The sequence below is a fragment of the Ammospiza caudacuta genome, chromosome 5 (assembly GCF_027887145.1).
Source record: "Ammospiza caudacuta isolate bAmmCau1 chromosome 5, bAmmCau1.pri, whole genome shotgun sequence".
Classification (NCBI taxonomy): Eukaryota; Metazoa; Chordata; class Aves; order Passeriformes; family Passerellidae; genus Ammospiza; species Ammospiza caudacuta.
Window position 1 is genome coordinate 26,941,389 of NC_080597.1, and position 26,009 is coordinate 26,967,397.

The window sequence follows — 26,009 nt, forward strand, 5'->3', positions numbered from 1 at the left end:
TCACAATAATGGGAGGGAAGGCTCATACCTCACCCATGACAGCTTTTTGGTCTATTAAAGTTAGCAGTACTGTTTGAGCAAGATGGTAAAATGGTTAAAGGACAAGATGCCTTAAAGCCTAACAGTCTAGTCCATACAGACTGAACGTGTGTGTCAAACAAGTAACAGCCAACACACAAGATGGACAAAATGCTTAGCATTAACTGTAGATGCTTTAGATTAAATAACCAACCTGTTCTGCTGTATTTTAACAGCATTCTTCAACTTGAGTAACTACCGAGCCTTCTAGCTTCCCCTATGTCCTACATCATTAATCAGCATACTGAGGAGAAGAAAAGTTCAAAGGAATTACATCCTAAGGCAGCCCACAAAATCAAAATAACTTCATAGAGGACTCCTAGACAGAAAGATAGAGACTCGGAAGATCCAAGTGTATGTGAAAGTCTGGTGTGAGAAAAGCCCCTGGTTGAGGCAATTTAGCCCTGCTCCCACAGGTTTCTTCATGTGCCACCATCTGGGATCCTCTGGGTTTGATCAGTTCCAGGCATAGCAGCCACAGCAACGCCCTTGTGTGTGCCCTTAGCCTTTCCCAGCCAGCTATGGCCACAAGCCTGACTCTGCATGCTCAGCTTGCACGTCTTTAACCACATCAAGCAGTCACTCCAGACGTGCACACCTGTTTCCAGTACAAGTGCTGTGTGCTATTCAGCCTGTTTCTTGGATTACCCCCTGCCAGTCAGGCTCCTTCCACAGACTCCTGGCAACACCACAGCCTGCCAGCAGTCTCCCAGCAACACTCCCTCCCACACAGATGGGCTCCCAGTCCCTCCTCACAGGCTAGCCATAGGCTGTGGGCTCCTTGGAGCCAGCATTAGTTGATGAAACACAGAGCTCAGCCCTGCAGAGCCACAGAGATGGCTCCTAATATGGAAGAGGAGCAGGAAGGCTGGCAAGAGCTTACATCCAAGGTCAAGGCTAACATAATTTCCATTAAAAAGAAATGCTCTTAAGCTCTGGACCAGGATGCGAACAGCAAAAACACAGGGGGAAAGTCACTGCCCTGTTTTTTATTCCCTGTTTCCAGCTTCCTCATCCAACCGGCAGAGCCTGAGGTAGTAGTTTGCTGGAGATGGGCAACCCAAATCTTACATGCTGGAATGGTATAGGACAATGTGGTGCTAAAATGATGACTTGCATTTCTGCACACTGCATCAGTGCTTGGTTTTATTTCCTCTGTGGTCCTTCCTTATCTACTTTTTTTGCCAAGCAAGGCACCCTAAGCTCCTTGTTCGCACTAGCAATGTGCCTTACAGAGTGTGTACTTTTTCAAGACGCCAAAGTTGTGGCATTCCCAGGAAGAAATCCAAGGTATCTTATTGAAGTCATGATCAATGGTGCCAACCATGCAGCCACTGCCCACTGCAGAAGGAGCAGAAGCACACATCAGGAACCATGAACATTTGAGCTGGCACTATCAGTTCCTCCAACTGTTGGCATTGAATTCATTCAGTACTTACCAGGGAAAAAAAATAATCTCTGCAACCCAAACACCAACTCCAAGTAGAACTGAAAGCATTAACAGATTAAATCCGCCCCTGAGCGCCGAAGGCTCTCACCATAAGGCTCTTTATTAGGAAGTTAAGTCTTAACAAGTGGCTTAAGGGGTGGATAAAGCTTTTCCTGGGATAATCTGCCAGCATGTTGCCCAGTGCCAGTTCCAGGCCATGGAAAGAAGAAAGAAAATATATAAGATGATGAAAATCTTGGTTTGGCAAATGGATGACCAGTAACTGAGAGCTCATCTCCTATCCTTGCTCCCTGAAGTTCCCTGCTGTCCTCAGAAAGTCAAAGAAAAGTAATTTTCTACTCTGTTAGCTTCCTGAAAACAAAACCACATTGGGATTACACCTAAGATGCATGTGCTCACCCTAATTCTTTGTACTGTCAACCCTCCAGAATTTGCCTCCATCACATCTATTTGAACCATTCGCCAATTAACACAAAGTAATTAACACTTTTGTCAGAGACTGTCTTTGGACAACACCACCATGGTAAAATCACCATGATCATGATTTCAAGTACTACTGTTCTCTGCAGGCACCAATTTACAAGGGGAACATGCAAAAGGGGAAACCCAGTAATGGAAAGTCAGAAGCCGCGTTTTGTTTATAATTCTCTCCTTTCAAGTCTACTGCTGGCTTGCTGCACACTTGAGAAACAGCAATCTAATCAGTGGCTGCCTCTCCCCAAAGCAGTGTGCCGCTCTGGCTGGGCACCCTGTGCACTTACTGCAAGAGATCCGTTCTGCGTGCTGGCCGTGTTCGTGCTCTGCTCCCCATGCGGCTGCGTGCTTCCGTAGAGCGTCAGATTGTGCTCGCTGGTCTGGCCTGCATAGTCCTGAGTGTGTGGCACCCCATACTCTGTGGGAATCCCATTCTGTGGGGGTGGTGGAAATGGGATTGTGGTGAATGGCTGCACCATTGCATCAGGAGTTGCTGATGGCTCCTGGTTACCCTTAAGAAAGGAAAAAGGAGAAAACAGCTTTATTCTACAGAAGATAGATCAAAACATCAGCCTGAGAGACAACACACACGTTCATGAGAATATCCCACCCACCGTCACCATAGTATTCCACAGTCTTCTATTATCTCTCCTATCAAAAAGCACATGCCTTGCTCCTCTGAGCCATGACACTGTTTTCTTAATCTTTTCGGGGCAATTTTCTTGCTACTGGGTGGCATATAGCGAACAAATTACAGGGTTTGCAGATTGCATACCCCTGTGATCTCACACAAAGCTTTACACACAGTAAGGTATTATTTCAGAAGAGGGAAGAGGCACTCACACATTGGAACAGAGAAGAAAACAGAGAAGAACAGAGTTTCTCAACACCCCTAGAAGTACCATAACTGGTTCCATCTCCTCCAGCCTGACCCCTCATTGCTCACAAGCAACCCCAAAAGCAAGCACACCAAGTGGTTTAAAGCACACCTCTCTGTTATGTTACAGTGATAAAAAGTACAGTTTTTAAAATCCATCTGCAGAAGTCCCCTCCTTTGCCCTGACAGCACTGCATACACAGCACAGGTATCTGTTGCTGGAATATCCCATTTGCTTCTTGCTGGCCATGCAGGAGACACCAAAGAGCTGTAGAAAAACAAGCTGAGATCGCAAGCCAGCCACACAGTCACTCTTTCCCAATCCTGAGCATCTCTACAATCACTCAAGGCATTAATCACCCACTCCTGCCTCAGCTTAGGGTATCCCACAGAGACCTCTTGCATAGTGGACTTCTTAGAAGCTTTTAGCGCTCTCTTAGATGTAGCTAACACCAATCAGATGACTCAGAAACAAAGAACTGACCATGCAAAAGATACCACCAAAAGACAATAAAAATGCTACCCCCACCATGTCAGAAAACCACAAGAAGGAAACAAAAAAGCATGCAGCCCTACAGCCACTGCAGGGATCTCACCAAGGGGAGAGCTGCATTCAGCCACCTGGAGTGAAGGAGAACAGCCTTGACATTGAAGCCCAACCCTGGGAAGCCCAGGCTGCTGCACTGCTCCTACTGCTTTCACCGCCGCAGCAGGAAAAAAATCCACAGAAAAGATTTATGATAGGAGGGCTGTTTGATTTATGTGCATGTCAACAGACTAATCCTGATTTTAAAGTTTGGCTGCTGTTCCAGCCCTGGGTCCTCCCCCACAAAGCCTGGAGGTGCTCGAGGCTATTCTGACACCAGCATGCTTAAATCAATGGAGTAAAAGTGAAACAGACCTTATCCCGTGGATAGGAAAGGCAGAGTGGGAATTACCAAGCAGCCTTTCAGCAGAGAGCATGCAGGGGCTGACGGACCTCCAAAGAAGCCGGACAAACCTTTCAGTCCCTTTATCAGCCTACCTGCAGCTTTCCCTTCCGGGCGGAGGAAACAATGATAAACGCAGTGCACCTCCAGCCAGCACCGGGTCATTCAGACACTGGCTGAATCCCAAATCTGCTCTGACATTAGTCTATCTGGTCTGCCTCCCCTGGGGGCCACGTGGCCACGCGCTCCTGCAGCTAGGGAGAAGGAGAGGGAAGGGCATTCAATACCACTTAGCAGAGCCGAGCTGCAGCCTTGGCTCGTGCTGAAGAAGGAACGGTTTCAAGTCCAGCCTTGCTGCCTGCAGGAACACAAACTCCGCAGCCTTATCTGAGAATGAAGAATTCAGGGGAGCATGCCAGCCGTGGCCAGTGCTCAGCTCCTTGCACGCACTCCCCCAAGCACTTGCAGCCCTGCGTCGTGTGCTCGCAGCTCTGCAGAGGTTTTTCACGCACCAAGCACATTTTCTGAAAGCAGGACAGGATTTTTGTTTCCCCCTCAAAAAAGGAGGGCAGCCCCCCCCCCCCCAGCCCTCCAGTTCTGCTCATTCCTTTGTTATTCTCAGCTTCAAAGCAAGCCACTTCTGACTCAAACTAACCCATCATCAGGATCTGCAGAGCGAGTTCTAAAGCAGGAGGCAGGACAGACAGAACGACGGCCATCCCACTGCAAACCAGGTATCAGGAATCCTACTGCTCACCTGCTCAGACCATTTATCCCCTGACATGACAGCTCCATTCTGTCCACGTACTGTCTCCTTTCCAAGCTCTTCTGTTTACAGCATTTCATTGCATTTGATGGTCTGCATTCTTCCCTACAGCCCACCTTGTCTGCCCCCCATTCTGACGTTTCCAATAGGAGCTAAATAGGAAACTGACTTTTTCTTTTCAATGAAAGATTTTTCCACAGGAAAAATGGAGGAGCAGAAACCATCACCAGTCTTCTTTGGACAAGCTAGATTTCCAAGCCAGCAGCATCCCAGGTCAGAGGAAGAGAATGCTGATTAGCCCCAAACAAAATCTATTCTGCCATCGTGTCAACAGTACAGGGCTGCTCCCCAAAGGACATAGCATTCTGTACAACCTCACTCTTAGACTGTTTAAAATGCCAGCCCAGGAACCTTATATAATCTTATTTTCAATGTTTTTTCCCCTCAGTTAATACTGTTCCTTCCAGTTTAAATGCATTTCAACCTTTTAAGTATTTTCTCTCCTTTCTTCAATTATCTATCTATAAATGTTTGAAGGATGAAAAATACTTTCTCTCTCCTCTGTTGCTTGTGGCATTTTGATAATACATATTTAGTTTGAGTTTAATCACACCTCTCAAGCCAAAATATCCTGGTAACTTTATTTATTACTTCTCTCTGACCTTCCTAAGACTTTTCAAAGAAGGATTTCTGGGGCAGAATAAAATGTTTTTAATACCATTGTCACTCCTCCACTCCTCAAATCACACTAACATGCAAAAATCATATTTTTTATTACAAATGCATCCTTCATTTAATGTCTCAGGTTATCTGGAGATCTATCATTATTATATTTGTCCAGGTTTCATCATCCCATGGAGTATCTGTATCTCAAATTATTTTTCTCTTGATATGATTATGGACATATTTCCCGTCTGATTCTTTTTTTGTAATTTTAATTTCCTTTGATGCTTTAGAATTACTTTTTTCCCCTGTTTCCACTAGCGTCAACAGAAAAGGACTCCTGATGAGATCTCTGCAGGTTTCACAGCATACTGATATCCTTCAAACCCAGAGGAGATTCTACCTCTTCTGTTATTCTACCAAATTTCAACATTTACACAACACTTCATATTTTCAAGAGGTAACACAGAACACACACACACACACACAGATCCCATTAATCTTCAAATACAGAACCTGAACTCCTTTCCCTACTTCTAAACCACCATGTAAAATTCTGCATTTAGGGGTGTTGCTTGCCACACTTCAAGGGAAGTAGAGAGAATGGAGAAATCCTCACATTTCCAGGTAAAGGAAAGTATCTTGTCTATCCAATCTTGACATACCTCACTGCATTGCCAGCCCTGCCTGTTTAAGCTCATGAAGATGTCTTAAAAATTTACTCAAATGCAACAAGAAACCCAGATAATCATGTCCAAGAGCAGTCGCCCGCCCCAAACTTACACAAGGATGCCACCACAGGACTATGAAAATCTGGGTGCAGCTCCCCACAAAAACTACTACCACCTTAAACTTCTGTGATGGTATGAAGTAAGTTTTAATCCATGTTCAAGAGCAGACAGACACCTCTCTTGGCCACAATGCATCAGGCTGGCAGTCTCCAGGAGGTGAGTGTGAGGGACATTTCGTTGCAGGAATAATTTTGGCAGTTCCAGATGAACTGATTAGCTCTGCCAGTTTATGCTGCCATGCACCAACCATGATAACTGCCACCCCATGCTCAAACTGGCAAAGGCTGTTCAATGCCAGTGAAACAGTGCAATTAACACAGACTCCTTAAAAAACCAAAAAAAAAACCCAAAAAAAAAACCAAACAAAACAAAACACCAAACCACACTTCAGTATGATATATGTTGCCCTATAGTTCAAAGTAAAGCAATAATTCCTGTCTTTTCTATTCCTTCTGATGCTCTGTTCTCACAGAAATCATTCATTCACATCAGGTAGGAATTCAAAGCAGCTGCCCCCTTGCAAACTGTTGGTATCTGATTTGTGAGCAAGCCCTCAGGGCACAAGAAGGATATAGTTACCCATCTGGGCTCTGCTTTCAGGCCCCTATTCTCAGCCCTACAAAGGTCAGTCATGTCCTTGCAGATGCCAACTTTCTTCCCTAAGTCAGGGGTTTGCCTACACAGATCAGTACAAACTGATCCCACATTTTGTTTAAAAAAACAAATCAGCTAAAGCAGTGCAAAATCCCTAATGGGGACACATTTCTAAGAGCTTATGCAGCTTTAAGTTAATTAATGAACTTTGCAGCTCCAAGCTAAGTGGAGGAATGATGAGTAACCGATGAGTAACTGCACGTGGCGATACCTTGTGGAAGGGTGGGAGCTGGGGACGACAACTCAACAAGGAACAATGTGGTTCAGCAAATGTGACACAGGATGAATTCTTTCAGCAGACAGCAGGTGGTGATCCAAGATCACGGCACTGGAGCGCAAAGAGCAAACACCAGAAATGCACACAAAGGCCTCCTGCTTCCATAAAACTGTCAAAGATCAGTCTGTTCTGTGAAGGAGTGGTTTTGTTTTCCTCATCAGAGAAATAGGTGTAAGTTGAGGGATATAAAAGGAGTCTTATAGCAATGCAGCTCCAGATCTCTTTTGCTATGCCATAATATGCATAGATAGAAAACCCTAACCAGCCAAATAAAAATTACACTCCTGGTAAAGCTAAGCTAGTAAAATTTCTGTATATATGTGGCAAACTGCCATAAGGTAACTGGTCTGTGTTATCCATAACCCTGCTGTGAGTCATCAGCATCACACAAAGGTGCAGGGAAATGGTACAGCATATAAACATCGAACAATCTCTTAAAAATGCCTTTGAACTCTGCTAACCCCCAAATCACTGGGATGTGGGTACAAGCCTATTAGTGGAATGGGGTTTCTAATACATATGTCTTCACTGAACTAATTTTATGAATCCTCGAAGCGACTGACTTGCAGCTAACAGAGGCAATTAACCTGTTTGTGAAGACCAGAGTTCCAGGCTACAACTGTTTGTTCTCTGCACCAACCTAATCCCTTCTGTAAACAGCAAAAATGTTTGGAGCTGGGATCTGAAGAACCTGTCAGGACCCTGGAGCTGCTGCCCACCCTCAGCTCTCTGTAAGAACAGAATCCTTCTGAGTGAAGGGAATGCAGGGACTGTGCTGTCCCTCCTAGAAGCCAGGTCACAGCTTCCTGTCAGGGATGCAAACATCACACATGCAAAGCACTGCTCCCTGGCTGTACAAAGACAAGAGAGAAAGGGCTTGCCATACAAGACTGCTGCTTAGGAGCATGAGAATAATTAATTAATTAATAATGGGCTGTGTTCCACCCCCCTCCCCTTCTCACAGATCAACAAAAAAGCTGCTGTAGCAGGGTCTCTTTCCCAGCCCCTTCCAACACAGTCTCCCTTCCCAGTTCTCAGCTGCAGCTTCAGAGGGGCTCTGGCTGGAGCTGTCACCATCCCCTCTCCAGCTGTGCACTCCTGCCCTCTCTCCCCTGCCAGCCTGCCCACCACTGAGCCCTTTCAGCACATATCCCAGGAAAAAAATTACTCACTTTTTATTGCCAGGTTAGTTTTGTTCCCAGTTCAGAGAGCTGAAACAGCTTGGCAAGAAGCTGGAGGAGAACCAGAGCCAGAAAGGACAGGGGGTGGAGAAGCTGGGGAGGGAAGGGCCATGGGCACCAGCACTTGGATGAGCTCAGGCTGCCAGGAAGCTGCAGTCTCCAGCCTGCACTAACTCTCTTCTCAGGCAATCCCACACTTTGCCTGCTGATAACAAATGTATCAACAAGCTAATGGGAACGGATACAAAGCAGCAGGAGCGATGCTCCCCACATGCACCAGGAACTCCCCCGTCAGTCCAGCATTATCCCTTGCCCAAAAGCCACAGGCTGGGGCATTCATTACACCAAAGACAGATTCCACCCTACACTGGTGGCTCTCACAGCACACAGAACCTACGCCTGGGTTTTAAAACTCTTCTTTTACTCTTCAGGGCCATGAAGATACTCAAGCACGAGACAAAGTGATGTACAGAATGCTGAAGTGATGGCTTTCCAACACCCGAGACACCCCAAAACAGTGATTTGGCCACACCAACCCTTCAGGTGCTCACAAACATGATACAAGCTCTCTATTCCAAAATGCAGTAATAACACTTCCTCCATTGTGGCCATTTCATTACAGATTAGCTTTGAATGGGAAGAGTGGGTAAAATGCCTACAGAAAAGAAATCTGGGGGTGAAAAGGAGAAGTACAAAGCATATAACCATCTCATATCCTTCATCTTTGTACAAACCCGTTCCTGGATTCAGAGGGGTATGTGACCCTAACCTGACACCCACTCTCCACACTACAAAGGCATTTCTGTAACTCCAGAGAGCAAGACTGACATGCCTGCGTGTCTGGGACACAGACTGATAAAATCAACACTCTTTCTTGGTGTGGGTTGATCATAAAAGCACCTTGAATAGGATCACAGTAATAAGGGGTTTTGTATTTCATCTGCACATCTGGAGCTTAATCTTCATTTGATCTATGACACACTGTGGTAATAGAAAAGGATGCTGGATTTTGACTCTACTGTCATGGGCATGAGAGCAATTCCTCCTGAATCCTCCCAAAGACAAACTCTAAACCTAGGTAGTTCTGTAAACATCTGCTGGAATTTTACGGCAGTTTTGTTAAAATAAAGGGAAGTTAAGTTCATGGGTACACTTTTAAAAAATTAAATCAGATGTGATCACTCAGGAAACGCCTTTTCCACTGGGTTAAATTAAGCCTCAATAAGCTAATCTTGCACCAGTCAAAAAAAAATCTAACAAGAGACGCCTGCACTCACACTTGCACCTAGCTAACCATTTAAAGGCATGTATCCTTCAACTTCCTGGTGCAAACTTGCACTAGATTATCTAATCTTGCCCTTCCTAGATATGTAAAGCAAGGGAAGAACAAGTTATCTTCCAATACACATTCTATCATTCCAGGCCACCAAAAAGTGTTCTGTAAAATAAAGCAGCTGGCTTTGGCCTTTTTTTTTTTTTTAATGCGTTTAAGAACATGTTTATGGAAAAGAAGTTCAAGCCCCCCTTTTGTAGGAAAGGATAAAAGAAAATTATAGTCTTATCTTACTGTTATACACAGGAAGCACTCACTCATCCCCATGCTATCATCACTTCCAGTAATGGCCAACTTTTGCTCTACCCCTATGCACAAACACAGGCTCTCATGCACACTTGGTAAGACGCCCTCGGGCAACCTGCAAAGAGGCTTCCTGTTGGATACAACCAAAGCTTTAGAGTTACCCAACATTAATAAAGCCTAGGGCCACATCTACTTACCAGCCTGAAATGTACCTTTCAGATTTTAAAAAGCCCTGATTTCTGCTCCTGAAATCTACATTATTCCCCACTAAAAAAAAAAAAAAAATAAAATTAAATGTTACTGGCACAAAAGCATCCTACCAAATGCTTTCAATCCAGTCATGCTCTCTGGGGTTGATTAGAGAGAATTGTGCTTTGAGAGACATCAGGGTCCCAACATCTGTTTGCATTCCGTATTAGGAATTAAACTACCTCTGAGAATTACTGGGGAGAAGGGGATAAGGATGGAGAACAAAGGAAAAAGTCACCAGGATGGATACATCCTCAGCAATTTAAGAGAAAAGCTCAGGCTTAATTTTTTGGTCCAGATTGGTCCTTTAGCACCTACCCTGGTTGTTGTTCTCAGCTCTGCAACTTTCCAAGTGACTATTTTCCACTCAACATGCATAGTCAAACATTCTTAAGGAAAAAAAAGATTTCCATAAGATGACTAGCTTTCAACAAATCAGCATGAAAATAATGTCTCAAAATACTACAAATCAAGTCCTTCATAATCCAGCAGGCACACAGGGTGGTACAAGTATGTCCCATACAAGAGAGATTACTCTTCTGTCAGGCAAAACCAGCGAAGTTCTTTCTCTGGGACCAGAATTGAAATGAGTCACAGCTAAGGAAGAGTGTGCTGCAGATGTGTCACGTATGTTTAATCCAAGCTAGCTGCCATCAGCTATTCAGCAGATTAGCAAACCAATCACACTCTCCATTGCATGACTCTGGATCCTCTCTCAGGGAAGCAGCAGAAACCAGAGGCCAGTCATGGGGAAGGAATGGGTAACTGCTTTTCAGGAGAGGTCCATGGTTGCAGCAGGATATCTGGGCACTATGTGATACTTTTGATGGCACAGAGGACCTGCATGTGCTGGTTTTTCTTTTTTCTGCCTTACTCCAGAGACAGCTAACCAACAGTTACCGGTGCTCCTTAGAAAAAGAAGGGCTACAGCACATAGCACATGGAAATATAACAGGGAAGAAAATACCACCTGGTCCCACAGTATCTCTTTACCAGGATGGCAAGGTAGTGTCACGGTTACCGTCTCCTCAGCTAATTCTGCAGTCAGATTGCTCAATTCAAACAGCTTTGTTTCAAGGCAGAGAGTAACTCACCAGCTGATGTATTTCAGAAAACCAGTATCTGCTTCTCCAACCCCAATCAAGGACTTAGCACAGATAAGCAATTTTTCATCACATCTCTGCTCTGCAAATGGACTATCGCTCTGCATCTGCAAGTACATCTTGCAGATCTCAGTGAGCGTGGAGAGTTACTCCTGCAACCTCAAGAACTCAGATGGCTTTCCTGAATGTTTAAATCCTCGTGAAGCTCACTCAGCCCTTTAGAGAGATTTGTATCTACTTTAGTGACAAGGATTTCTCAAAGCCTTCGCTATGTAACACAGCTATCTGCAATAGCCTCTTCCAGATCTCCCTATATTTCCAGTGCTCTTCTAGGAAGGATTTTGAAGCTCACTGTTGGTATCAGGCTCTCCTGTCCTTCTCTTCCCTGATGTGAAGGCAATGAGCTGAAGGAAATAGTGAGCTGTGCAGAGGGGCTGCTCTGAGCTGACCTGGCTCCTGGAGGAAGGACAAACCTCCAAGCCCTGTCAGGCAGCTTCACACACACTGGCCCCTTCAATTCCCCAGATTTCAGCAGACAGCAGGGAAGTCTTCCCGCCTGCCTGCACTAACTCCAGCACCATACAGAAAAAAAGCAGCCCTGCCTCTGCTGCCAGAGCAGGAGGAGGAAAAAGGGAGAAAGCGCCGGGAAGGGGAGAACACATCTGGAATCAATTGGAGAGCGCTGAATGCCTTGGAAAGAACTGCAGAGCTGGCAGAAACCATAGCGAGGAGCCGCGTGTTCGGACGTGACTCTGCAGCAAAGGTGCAGAACGAGACGTATGCAGCATATTTAAACACAAAACCAGAGCTCCTCTTGAGGCTCTGGGGTTCTTTTCATGCAAGCAGCTAAACGGCTCAGCCCTGTCATATTTTCACTGCCACTGGCCTATCACAGGCACGCTCAGAATTCAGTACAGAAGACAGGAGATGAGATGAGGCAAAGGGGACCCATCTGTGACTCCAGTACCAGGACTCAGTCACGCAGCAACAACATTATATCAAGCTGCTCTCAGGGTGCAGGGCGGAGGAAGTCTGTGACTGACTTGGCACACATTTCAGAACAGAAATTTGACGGTTTAAAAACACAGATTTCTTCCCACAGTTACTTTCCATTCCAGCATTCTCCTATCTCTTGCTATTCATTTGTTCCAAGAGTAGTTTTCCATTTTCAAAGAAGCCTCCACTGCGTGTCCTGGAAAGCAGAGGTTCTGGAAAGGAGCAGAGAGCCATAGAGATGCAACTCACCAGCACAGAAGCCTGGTGCAGAGAGTGACTACAGCTTTCAGATATATTACCAACCTGAGCGTGTGGGAAGGATTGCTACTTGGGTATGTGGCCTTGGCCAGACAAAAGATATATGCTTCATTTTGCAAATTTTAAAAATGGAATTTAAAAATTCAGAAGGGAACATGAAAGAGCTACATAAATGACCCCAAGACTGGAAAAAGCCACATGGCTACACATTGAAAACCTTGAAAAGCCCACTTTATTTTGCTTATCATGAAAAAAAAAAAGGTGATAACTGATTATTTTATTAAAGTATATTAATTGTGAGGAACAAAGTAGATGCTAATAATATTTAATCTAATGAAAAAAGTCATCAAGAAAACCAATAGCCAAAAGCTGAGTCTGATAAATTCAGCTGTGGTAAAAGACACCATTTCATTTTGTTTACTAATTTCTAAATGACAGTCATTAAGTCAGCTGGTAAGAAGAACTCAGTCTTTTCAATCTTTTCTGGATTCTGTGCTGAAAACATTACGTCACCCAAAACAGAGGTACCTGAGTGAGACATAACGGCCTACAATGCAGGTACAGCCAGAAGAGACAACCTAAAGCCAGATCTATACAACAATATCCTGGAAAGCTAACAAGAACTGGTGGAAGTCAATGCACATCAATTAAAGCTGATTAAACTAAGCAGTATACACATTTATAAGCATAATAACCTCACGGAGAGGAACAAGCTGTTGAAAAGCATAGGTGCAGTTCAGTGTACCACCTAATATGACAAACTACCAGCTGACCTTGGAATCAGGGGCTGCTCTTCCCCTCCCCAGCTGTTGTGAGATCCAGTCACGCCACAGCCACTGCCAGAAAATTAATCCAAACAATAGTCATCTGTTTGGTCATAAACTCAACTGTCTCGCTCTGGATCTGCTTAAGCACAATGCCCAAAGCAGTGAGGAGGCTGAGCATATGGCTGGGGCACAGAGACAGGGGGACTGTTCTTCTCACAGCAGCCCACAGTTACACTACATTAAGTGCAACTTTGAAATGCACCTGAAAGCCACTTCATCCCAGAGCAAGAGGCTGGATGGACATTTAGCATATGCTATTGCCACTACCTGCTTCACTTGTACTTAACTTCTAGAGCATTCTCACATAAGCCAGCATAAAGCTGGTTCATACACAGTGAATTTGTCGAGTATCTGAGGAAAAATTTTCCCATTGTTACAAAATCCTTTTAAAGCCTCTTTTCCCCAGGCCTTTCAGCTAATGTATGCTTACCACATTCCTGCTGTAACCACGAACCAGTATAGACTTCTTCCTTGCACAGGCCACCTGCACAGCTCATAGGCAAAGCTCGAGGTGAGCAGCACATCAGACCACCTTTCAAGTGCCTCTTCCTGGACTGGGTATCACTAAAGCAGCTCCTGCAGCACCCACACTCAGCAGCACCATTGGAAACCTGCTGCTCCCTTGCTACCACCACATCAATGCCCTGGGACACATGAAGCATGTGCTGGTTTAACAGTAGCAACATGCAAAATATTCACATTAAACTACTGCTTATCACTGGCACTAGTACTTTTAAACTGCTCAATTTTACTGAAGCTAAATCAATAATCCTTAAAAGCTAAATTGATATAAGAGCATCTCATGTCAGGGCATGTCTGTCAGCATCTGCAGCTCCCGTAATATATTACTGTGTGAGTTCCCGGTAAATTGACCCCTCCGTAATTCTCAGCAGATCCCCACCTTCCACAGCCAAGTGCATTAAAGATCCTTTTTCTCCCGCCTCCTTGCAACACCTACAGAAACACAAAAACACAGGCTATGCAAAACTTAAACCCAAGCCAGTTGGTTTGCCCTTCTGTACATCCCCTTTCACACTCACAGTGTCAGGCTAAACAAAGCCCCTCACTCCAGGATACAGGCCTGGAAAAAAAAGCATTAGCATCTGGCAACCAAGAGCAGCACCCAGCATACGGGCCTGAGAGCAAATACAAGTCTCTGGCATGAAGAGGAAACACTGGGACATATGCCTGAGTGCTCCTGTCAATCTTGCAGTGGGGGAATGCCCAATTTTTTTTTTTTTAATATATTTTTATCATATTACTGAAAGGAAATGCCAGGGACTGCTGTGGCCCATGTCCCTTGAGGCTCCACTGCTGCCATCAGGCTGCACTGCCTTTGCAACAATGAATATTTAAACAGGGCAATAAATATTTCAGAGCACATTCATCCCAATAAGAAGTCTACTACCATAAGAGAGATGAGACAAGCACACAGGGCCGGGGCCACTCCCTCTTCTGCCCCTCTGGCTCCCACACTGCCTGCCCTTCCTTGGCCCTACTTCCCTCCAGCCCTCAACAGGCACCTGACAGCCTCAAATATTCATGAGCACAGTTCCAGTTACTTTCCAAACAAGCAAAAACACCTGTGAAAAAAGTAACAAGGTGCTCTCTTTCCACAGAGGTGCAGAACACAGCTAGATCATGCTTTGCTTTCATCTCTCCTGGGGTTTCTGGCTCTTGGACGTTCATACTCGGGAAGAAAATAATTTGCTTGAAGACCCCACAGGGTCTTAAATATTTAAGTATTGCACCTTAAGAGAGAAAAAATCCTAACATCACGAAACCCAAAGCTCAACCAGCACCTGGTCGAGAAACAGTATGTGACAATCTGTCCTTACTCCCCACAACTCCCTCCCTCAATTTCAGCAGCACATTTATTCAGGCATTTCTCAGGTATGAGCAGCTCCACTAGCCTCTCAGTGGGATGCTAACAGACGTACACAGCTTGGCCATCACTGGCACAACTAAAATCAGCTAGAAATCAAGTTTAGGATGTAACAGAAAACCCATTCATTTACTCAGCTATCACCTGCTTGTCATTCATGTACTGGGGACTATTTTGACTATGACAGTGATAAAAGCTTTGGGTTTTTAAGTAGGACCTTAGTTATGCTCTCACCTTTAAGCTCCTTGGCCTTTAAAGATAATTTCAGGGGGTAACTAATACATAAAATCACATATAAAGACATTTATTGAGGATCAAACTTGTAGGGCCATGAAACCATGCAACCAGACTCAAAAATTATCTTTTGTAGCAGCTTCCACTGTGTATCTACCTAGATTCAAAAGACCTAAGATATTTGCTGCTCACAGAGCATATGGACAAGGCTTCAGAGAACAAATACACCTACTACTCTGAGTGAAAGGAAGCCAAAAAGACACCCTCACAAACAGCAACCAAAGGGTTACCCTGAATGACAGACACAAGCTAGTCTGCCCTGGCTAACTGAGCTACACCATGGCATCTCCTTTCCAGGTAAAAGCTTTAATTAACAGCATACAGGAAAAGAGTAATTTCTGCGTTTACTGGCACCCATGGACCATCTCTTAAAAGATGATGGTAACGAAACCGCAATCACAACGTGTCACATGCTGCCAAAGGTGCCTCTTGGGCTGCACAAGAAGACACTCTTCATACCTGGATCCTGGCCCAGCTCAAGGTACAAGCTGGGCACCAAATGGCTCTGCCCTGCCATGGCTTGGGCACAGCAGGGAGCGTGCAAGGGTATGCGACAACTCAGCAAGGTCTGCAGATGCAGTCTTGGATTAAACTGCTAAATTCCCCTGCAGTCTCATTTCAGCTGCTTTCAGACCTTTGAAGGAGAACAGCCGGGTCTTTGCTATGCGCAGGAAGGGCCCTGCAGCACTCTGAGTGAGTTTTATACCGCAAGCCAGAGCTCCTGCTATTTCCTCCTTGGTTCTCATAGCCAAGGGAAGAGACCAAGGCAACCCCCAAGTGCTGAGCAGCGTTCTTGGGATGGCCAGTTTCCTGTTAATGAAATTCTCTCATCCTCCTGCTCTGTGGCACGAAATGGCTCCAAAGTGAAGTATTGAACCATCAAACAGCAAAGACTCTTTCCAGACAGCATTACAAGGAAGAGCACCTGCCTACTGATAGGTGGGTCAATCACCCACCACCACCCTCTGTCCCTTCTGCTCCTCAAAGAGCAGCAGCATCTCTGGGTCAAGACTGGCCATCAGCCACGCCACCAAAAAGATGCTGTTTACATTAAATGCATAAAATAGCAGTCACAGCAGTGTAATTCAGAGACTGACAACAATCCTGCTGCTTTGCCAGTGGTGAGTCCTGGGAATTTATATCTCTGCTTCTAACTACCACCCCAGCTGTCCTTCATATATCACTGAAACGAAAGGATCATCAGAAGCCAGATGCAACCTGGCCCAAAAAACACCTTGTACTTTCCTATCTTATTAAAAGACCTCATACATAGAGAAAGGAAAACATCTTGGAAGATGAGCAAATTACCTCACCAAGTAATTTAGAGCAGGAGCCACCATTTTACAGCAGACATCAAAATAATGAGCACTCCTCTGCTGACTGTGCAGCTCCGTGTTATTCCCATGATGGGCTGCATACCCAGCAGCATGTTAAACATGGAAAAAACCAGCATCTGATCCCACTCAAGAATAAAAAAATACATTTTTGATACCATACAAGAAGTGTTAGAAAGGAAAACAGCATTTAATTCTGTGGCTCCTGAGGACCTCTCATGACTCAGAAAATAAATGCAAACAGATGAAAAAGTTAATTTGGATCATATCAGCTTCACTGGCATGCAAAGGGCAGAGCAGGCACCCTGGGGAGAGGGAGGGAAAGATTTGCCATAGATCAGGTTACTATCGCTGACAACTGACCTAAAACACCACAAGATTTGACCAGACCCTACCCGATCCTCTAATTTTCAAAGGAGCTACCGCCTCCTTTAAGAGATACAATGTGTGAAACATGTAACACTGAGGTCGGGGAGGAAGGAGATCCTGCAGCACAAGTATGTAAGTGGTCCAGATAATAATCCTCATCACATTAAGAACGAGCCAAATTAAGTGAAACAAGAACAAAGCGAAGTGAGTTGTTCTTTTGAAGATGTAGAATTTTCAATGCAAAGCAATGAGGACATAAGGAACCAGAATAATTTCTCCACAGTCTGAGGCTACTGCATGGAACAGACAGGCAGTTGCTCTGTCCTAAAAAGATGCTCCTTGAAAACAGATATTCATCTGCAACCCAACACACGCAGCTTGGGAATTTAGAGACCCAGCTTGCTGTATGGGCTCCATGGTCTCATTCCCTGGATGGGCCAGCACAGCCCACAGACATCACTGTCAAACCTGAGAAATGTTCTTCAGCATCAGCCCTCAACAATCGCTTTTAACTCAACCTCATTTGATGGGATCTGAACTGCCCACCATCATAAACTGAGCTTTACTTCTGTCCTATTAAATTTTCAGGAAGTGTTTCTGCTCAAAAGTGGCCAACAACATGAGTAGTAGCCCACAGTAGCCAATATATTCATTGTTAACAGAAGTGTCCTTGATTTGTTAGGCCTTCAACATCCACTAGATGATTCACAGGAAGACTGATACATCTGGAAAACTTCCTTCAAATTCTTTGCGATGAGAATTACTCTTATAGCTTCCTCTTGCATGTCTAGGACATAAAGCCTTTTCAGAATTTCAGTATTTGGCACCACAGGGCACAAGGACCACTTTTACAGCCATGGTTGATGATCATAAAGGAAAAGGTTTGGTGCTCTGCTTCTGCTGGGTACTACCATCATCACACCTAATCAACAGATTCACCTCCATGCACTTCTGCAAGAGCAGGGCCACCACAGCTGACCTCACATGAGGGCACAGGAGCAGCTCACACGGGCACAGTAATCCCCTGGCAGAAATTTGGGACAGACACAGCTGAAGGCAATTCCTGAACCACTTCACAGCTGAACTCTTGAAGATGTCCCTGCTCATTTCAGAGGGGTTGGACTAGATAACCTTTAAAGATCCCTTCCAACCCAAATCATCCTATGATTTCAAGGTTTTATGATTGGCTACAGGAACACTCCTCTGCTAGGATTGTCTGAACAGTAGCCAGGAGGCTCATCACAACTCTGCATTTAAACCATGTCACTGGATCTCAGAATAATTATGTAGTGACACACAGAGCCTCACAGCTAACCTAGAGGCCTACTACACTTTTGAAAGCCACTGCAGCCCTCTACAAATGCCCTAGAAGAATGAAATTCATCTTCCTGTATGCTCTTCCAAAACATTAGCAAATTCCTATTACTCAGTTCTAGCTATTCTTCTTCTCTGTGTTACAAATAACACAGCTCAAAGTTTCCTACCCACCCACTGGAAAAAAAAAAAAAAAAAGCCACTGGCTCTCTATACAGTTCTGCTTTAAGAAGAGGTCTGTTTGGGAGATGTGTTCTTGGCCATGTCAGCTGCTAAGCAGGACCCAGCCACTGATCAGGCAGGGAGGCTTGGAGCTGGCAGGCAGGAGGGTCAGGCAGGCACAGATCTGAACAGAGACATTCGGGTCTGCACCCTTCAGTGCAGCTTTCTCCTGACTTCTGTGCAACGTTTGCAGTAACTCCTGCAGCTCACTGTCAAAACCAATTAAGAGTACTCCTAACAAAAACCAAAAAATGTTCCTGAGAAATCACAGTTGAGCTGAAAGGGACAGTGAAGTCACCACCTTTCTCACCTCCTCACAGCAGGGCTTGTTAGAAGACCTTCATTTTGTCTAGGGCCAAAGTCACCATCAGGCTGCTCAAAGCTACAGTTTCAGACTCGATGGAGAACAAGGATCATGGACCTTTAATCTGCTTAAACCCAATTTAGATTCATCTCATTGAATAAGAAAAAGTATTCACAAGTTTCGCTCTCTGATGAAGCACTGAGATCTCCAGAGTATTTTTTTCACCCTTCAGAAGTCCATGTTCCCAGATAAATTCACTCTCACACCCTTGCAGCATTTTGATCAAAAGAGGCTTTGAAGGGCTAGAGTCCCTCACAAAAATTCTCTTAGGATGAAGATTTGCAACTGGCTTTGGATGACCTAAATTCTTTCCGCCACTAAGAGAGTGAGCCCCTCCTTGACTACAGCACCTCATCAGTCACACTTGGTGTATTCACAGTCTGTCACCCATGTCCCTGTGAAGGACACACGGAGCAAGGAACTGTCCAAAGTTCTCACCACAGCCTTCAGTCACCACCTTCCTCATTCCTCTATCTCACCATACTACACTCTATCCCACAGACTAGCTCCATCATACAGTCTAACATGACTCTGAAAAAGTATTTACACCTCCCCAACCAAACTCATATAAAAGGGACTCCTGGAACTACTTTGCCTCCCTTTCCCACTGCTTCAAGATAGAATGCTTCATCCTGGAACAGGGTGGAAACAGACCTGAGAAAGGATTTGCAAAGCCAATGTAGCAACGTTAAATAGCATCACGCACAAAGAAAGGCAAAAGAGAAAGTTAAAGCAAACAAATCTGCATTAAATATTTGAGCACAAAGCAAAGCTAACACAGCACAATATCTTATAGTCAGCCAACAAATTGATTAATTCACTAATTTCACCAAATTAACATGCTATTCCTCCTATACCTCCTGATTCAGGCTGGAAGGATCCTTTTTAAGTTTAGACAGATTTAAAACTATGCCTGTTGAAACTGAAATCCTTTCACTTGCTGCCCTATTTATCTCAACACATTTTATAAAGCAGGAAGGAACACACACTGCAAAAACAAAAGACTTTCATACTCCTGCTCTCTAATATTCTGAAGTACTTTGCATAATTGTTCAGTTTTGATAACCTCTTTTCATATGATGCCATAGCAAAAATGAGAAAAGCTACAAAGAACAACAAATCAAATTAATGGTTTCACTCTTCATGGAGGGTATACCAGACAAAGGAGGACTAGTACTATCTAAGAAATCCAAACTCCTCTCCAAGGCATTTTTAAATCAATCTTTTAAAGTAATTCAAAGCAGGTTTTGCTATAAAGACTGGAGGGAAAGCATAGGCCTAGATAAGAAGCTTCAGTGAGACCCAAGAGGTGAATGATGGTCTATGCATTGCGTAGGTCAAACTCTGATTATCTACATCTTGGCTAATCAAAAGCAATTATCTGAAAGTCAAATATGCCCTCCAAGTCAGGTAACTCATGGAGACAGGACTTATATACAGCACACAGAAATCCTAAACTCCACAGGACCTCAACTGCAGACACTATGAATTTTAAGCAGGATAACCGGGAGGACAGTTCAGAGGGTTTTAACCATACTCAAGACTCCAAGCCTGAGGGCAGACTTCAGAAGCTAGAAAGATTACCCTTGCAATTACTTGGACATTTTTGGTGTATCCATGCACCCTCAGATTACAGGCTACTTGGAGTGCAATTCCAGTTAGGTATTTAGAGACTACTTGGGGTAAAAATCTCCATTACAGGCAGGGCTGGTAAAGCCAGGCTGTTTACTTCCCATTGTAGGACCCAATGTTCAGTTGTTAAAATTCCAAGATACCATTCAAACTGATTTTTTTTTCATGCTATCTGCAAATGATTTTGGAGTTGGTGACTTCTTTTGTTACTTAAGCCATAGCAACCCAACCCAAGAAAAAAGTAGGAGGCATATTTTGTCTTGTTTATGATTAAGAGAGGAGGAAACCACCACATATGCTTTGAAAAGTCTAGGAGAACTTATTACTTACACAAAAATTCGCATTTCAGGAATCTATACTTAGATCACCAAAATCTGACCAACATTATAACAAAAGTACGGAAAATTACAGTGGCTGTCTTACATTTAATCAATCTCCCAGTAAAGCTATATGCAATGGTCAAAAAAGGCTAGAACACAGAAAAGAAAGAAGTAACAGTATGCAAAACCTGCCAGAAATTAAAGAACCAATCCCTTCTTTATATTTCTCACAGAAAGAACAAATGGTGGCAACAAGCTTTATGTTAGAGAAAGACTTAGCAATGCTCAGAAAGGCCAGCAGTGACATTGCAAATACTTTTAAGGCAGGTTACTTGTCATCAGGAATAGTTTAGATACTGTTTATTCTAACGGGAAACAGAGATGCTCTTATGGGTGGCTGGTAGTGCCCCTTGCACCCCATGGTCTGTGATTTTATGCTCTCATTTGGACATCATCCTCAGCTTCACAGGAGAGACTAGCCAGGTCAGATCTAGGTCTGGAGATCACTGACAGCAGGGAAATTATCCACCTCCAGTACTTTGCACCATCTCCTTTGCAGGGATGATGTAACATCAAGGAGCAGTTACCCACTTCAAATCCAAAAAAACCAAGAAACAGACCTGTAAATACAGCAGGAGAAAATTAAATTGAGACAAGAAGCCTGAGCACTATCAGCACAGGCAGTGACAGGGAGCAAAGAGACAGAACAGACAAGTATGACTGCAATAGGAACAGAAAAGGCAAACTAAATGAGGAATGAAGGGAGTGGGTGGAGAGTTAAAAAAGCCTATGACAAGGAGAATATAGTGAGGACAAGGAGGAGAAGGAAGAAAAGCAAAGAATTAGCAGGTCTAAAAATCAGCTGAGAAGGAACTGAAGGGATCAAAGTAAAGTAGTCGTCTGGCAAAACAGGAGGGCACATAACTGGAGAGGAATGGAGGCTGGGAGAGTATGGATATGGTATGGCTTGTATGGGACAAGCTACTGACCAGGGATCTTGGGGAGAGGGTGAGAGGAAGAAGCAACCATCTGTCCTCCAGTGATGAAGGGGAGAGGTGAGACAGGAGAGGTCACACAGGGGTGGAAGAGAGGGCAAAATGTGCATACCAGTGTAGACCCCCAAAGCCTAAACCAGAGCCTAATATTGCAAAACGTCACCATTTCTCTGCTGTCAGCAAATACACAAAACCAAGTGGCAAACACAGACCAAGCTGGTCTGCACAGAAAATGACAGCTAATTACATAGTCAGTCAAAGTGGCAGAGGTCTGTGGGCTGTATCTGGGACGGCCAACTCTGCCACTGGTAACTTGCAGGGGTCATCATGGTGCCACATATACTGAAGCTGGTGGGGACAGTTAGAGGGTTGTCTGTTTTTTCTTTTCTTTCTTGCAGAAAAAAAAAGCATACAAACATGTGATTAAAGACTATCATAAATAGCCACAGAAATAAAGAGAACAAATGAAGGTTTCTTTCCCAATTTAAAATACAGAAATGCCATGTGATTGAAATGCCTCCCCATTACCATCTTGATCATTCTCAATTCAGTTTAAGAATAATATTGCTTAATGAACAGTTCTGCAGAGAAAAAAAAAGATCAGGTATTAAGTAAAGCACACTGTTGAACAGCATTTGTTTTATCTTCTTTTATGCAGGCAAAACACACTATTTTTTCCAAAAGCTTACAGTTGAGCATTAATTACTCTGGTTTCTATGAACCCTACAAAATCAGTCTATACATCTCCTGCCCTCATTGGTCACAGCACAGCTTCCAACAGCACAGCAAAAAACCATCCTACATAGCAGAGGATCATAAGTGACTCTACAGGAGCATACCAAAATACTTTTGGTAGGAAAATTAACATTTCTCTACTCTGATTCCAGAGAACATGTCTGATAGAAAGAATACTGACTACATCCTTTTAAATAGTATTCCATTTAAAAGAAGACTGAGGCAAATTAACCATCTCCTCCCTGATACTCAGACCTCCAAGGAATGCCTGTTAGTCAAGTCTGTGACTCTGCAGCTGGGAGGTAAAGAACTCATTGCAAAGGGGTAGCCAACTGCACACACCATTTGCTGGAAATGGATCTAAAACAGGAACAGGGAGCATTTTACCTGAAGCAGTCAGTAAGACCAGAATCCACATGTCTAAAAAACATCACACACAGAGACACCCATTGCAGACCCCTTTTGCACTGGTGCTAGAATTTTATAGTAGAAGGCTGCTCAATACTAATTAAATGCAATGGAGCCATCATGAATTAATAACCTGAAGGGAAAGATGTTGCTGGTTTTAAGAGCCTGCCGTTTTTGCAACCTTGAACTTTTGTAATTTTTGGTAGCTCACTACAACCTCTTTACTGATCCAGATACTCCATAAATTAATAGTTCTTAAAATACAATTAAAACGGTATGTTAAATTTACACAGCCTTGGCAATCAAATATCACAGACAACTTAGGCATCCTCATTTCTCAATTCCCGGGGATAACCACCTAGTCACCTGCAGAAGAAATGCACTAGGGAGCAGCGAGGTTATTTCTAGGACAGGGACTCAAGGAAATGGCAGTGCTGTATCAAGTTGCTTTTCTCCATCCTGCCTAGGAAATGTTGAATAAAGCTTCTGCCATTCCAATGCAGGTCTACAAACACCTGCAGTGGTTTACTTCTACTCCAATGCATCTCAAAGTGCTCAGCACAGGAGGCAAAGAGAGAAATACTAAAAAAACAGGTTTTGACAGGCCCCACTGACTTTTAGGCCCTTAAGAGTAAGCCCTTCTCAACCAGCAGTTAAATCTCCAAGTATAACAGCAGTTACAAACACAACCCATAGCCCCACCTCAAGCAACTATGTCCTAATATCGGGGAAAGTGAGATGCAGATTAATCTTTGCATTCCCAAGGGATAGTCTCCTGGAAAAGTGATTGGACAGGATTTCTCTCACACAAATCTCTGATGCTGACATGGTGTCTTGCACCACTAAGGAGAAGTCCTAAGATATACAGCAGAAGGGAATGAAAAGCTAGGGGACAGGCATAGGCACGGAGTCAGATACCATGTAAACAAGCACCATTTCTTGAACAGCAAAGAAAGGGGAAGAGCAAAAGTCCACGGACAGAGAAGAGAGCGATTCCCTTCACACAGCTCATGCAAGTTTGCAAGATAACACCAAAGCACACAGCAAGCAGCAAGAACAACTGAACTGAAAGGAAAGGAACATGCAATCCTCAAAGCAGGGAAAAGGGACAGGGAAATAATGGTAGGTCCTAACAGAAGTCCAAGAGGAAAAAAGGGGGGCCTTCTACTACACACAGATAAAGCTTTTCTTTCTTAATTCTTTCTTTTAAAGGAGCAGGGGAATTCTGCAGCATCCAGCTTGCCTGGAGGAGAACAGAACCTAAAGGAGCCGTAAGGGGACGGGAGGGGGAGACTGTTCTGGGACTCAGTCTCCCTCGCAGACAGTTCAGACAAAGGAGGATGGTCTCCTATAATGGGATGCATTGTACATTTTTAGCTAGCACAAGGTGGCTGTCGTGACAGGGTTCCCCATCTCCTGTCTCCCCTCCTCAACTACACACGCCTGCATGATCCCAACATGGAACAGAAAGATCTGTTTTATCACACTATTACTGTAATGGGAAGCAGAGAAAGACAGGGAAAGGGAATGAGGCAGAGGAACGAAAAGGAGACAGAGCAGCCTTTAATGAGTCAGCCACTGCTCTGATTTAAATAAGATCTCCATTTAAGGAGCACTGCAATTGTTGGGTTTTCTTAATTTAAAAAAACAAATCACTGACTAAGCAAGCAACTTTTGGCTGCACAAGTTGTCTCACAGCTACACACAGGGTCTGGGAAGGAAAGGGTTATAGAAGGGGGAAGGGAAAGGGAAGAAAACCTCTGGAAAAAATGAGACTGCTTGCTGGTTCATTTTAACAAGGACATAAATTAGTCTCAAAGCCACAAACGCCATCACCTCCCTGAGCCCTGGGCAGAGTGTAGCAAGTCAAACACGTGCCAAGATAAACGGCACTGGCTGGAGCCTCCAAGGGGTGCTGGGGGGGACAAGAGGGGGCATGCTGGCAGGCAGGGCAGCAAAGATGCTTCAAATGGTGCCACAAAATGGAGACTGGTGATCCTACAGCTGCACAAAAGCAGACTTTCTGATGTTTCTGCTTACACCCACATCAAAAGCTGGGAACTCAAGACAGATAAAGAAGGAAAAAGGGGTGCTGAGGTCAGAAAATAGCAGTTCGTCAAGGTCTGGCTTTAATTACCACAAGCAGCCCTTCCTCCTCCTCCTCCTCCTATCTTGGAAGAAGGCCCGCCAGCGGGCAGCAGCCCAGGTGAAAGGTTCCATCGCTGAGAGCAGGGAGGGGAGCAGACAATGGCGGGGGGATTCATTACAAAGACACACACACTCCCAGCACTGCCGGCTGCCACATGGGCTGGGGGGACCCCTTAAGGAGGCAGCAGCTCCCTCCCCGCTCTCTGAGATGCTCGACACCTTCCCCCTCTCCCAGCCCTGATGGGAAACAGATTTGGAGGAAAACGCCAGCAAGGCACTGGGCTGTCCAAGAAAGGGAGGGCTTTGTGCTCCACACAAGCCAGCAACCTCAGCATGCACCACACAGAGAAAAAGCCTTTTAGCATATAATGCCCATCCACAGAAGACTCTCTCTTTTATCTGCAATTAGTACATAATGTACTGGGCCTCGTTTAACACTCATTTTCACTGATTTAGGATTAAGGGGTATAAGGCTAAGGTACTATCTATTAATGAATCTGAGCTCTTACTCTCATTAGCAATTTTTGTTTCCTCTTTTTCAAGCATATTTCTACTTTCCAGCATCTCCCATTTCTTTATATCGCTGTTTCTAGTCTTGTCACTCCACACTCTTATTTATTCTGTTCTATCAGCTTGTCATGCCTATGCAGAAGCTCGTCTCCCAGATCTCCAAGGAAGACAGCAAGCTTGCTCCTTACAGTGCAAGAGAACTCAGACCAGGTAGGCAATGTTTTCTAGAGACTGAACTAAACAGAGCAAGACTGTAGCAATGCTGAATTCATTCAGTGCCAATTACCAGCTTACCATACCAATAATATTTATTTTTCATAAATGAGA

At 44.3% G+C, this 26,009-nt stretch overlaps 1 protein-coding gene across 8 annotated transcripts in view; it reads right to left on the reverse strand.

Annotated features, from left to right (window-relative positions):
• RBFOX2 (RNA binding fox-1 homolog 2) overlaps positions 1-26,009 on the reverse strand; it is a 170,540-nt gene that overhangs the window by 58,398 nt on the left and 86,133 nt on the right. For all 8 annotated transcript variants that reach the window (XR_009274768.1, XR_009274769.1, XM_058805412.1 and 5 more), the window contains one exon: positions 2,290-2,514. Coding sequence is in view for 6 of the 8 variants with exons in the window: in XM_058805412.1 (XP_058661395.1) it covers positions 2,290-2,514 (225 nt within the window). In the remaining 2 variants the exon portion in view is untranslated. The remainder of the gene's footprint in view (positions 1-2,289; positions 2,515-26,009) is intronic.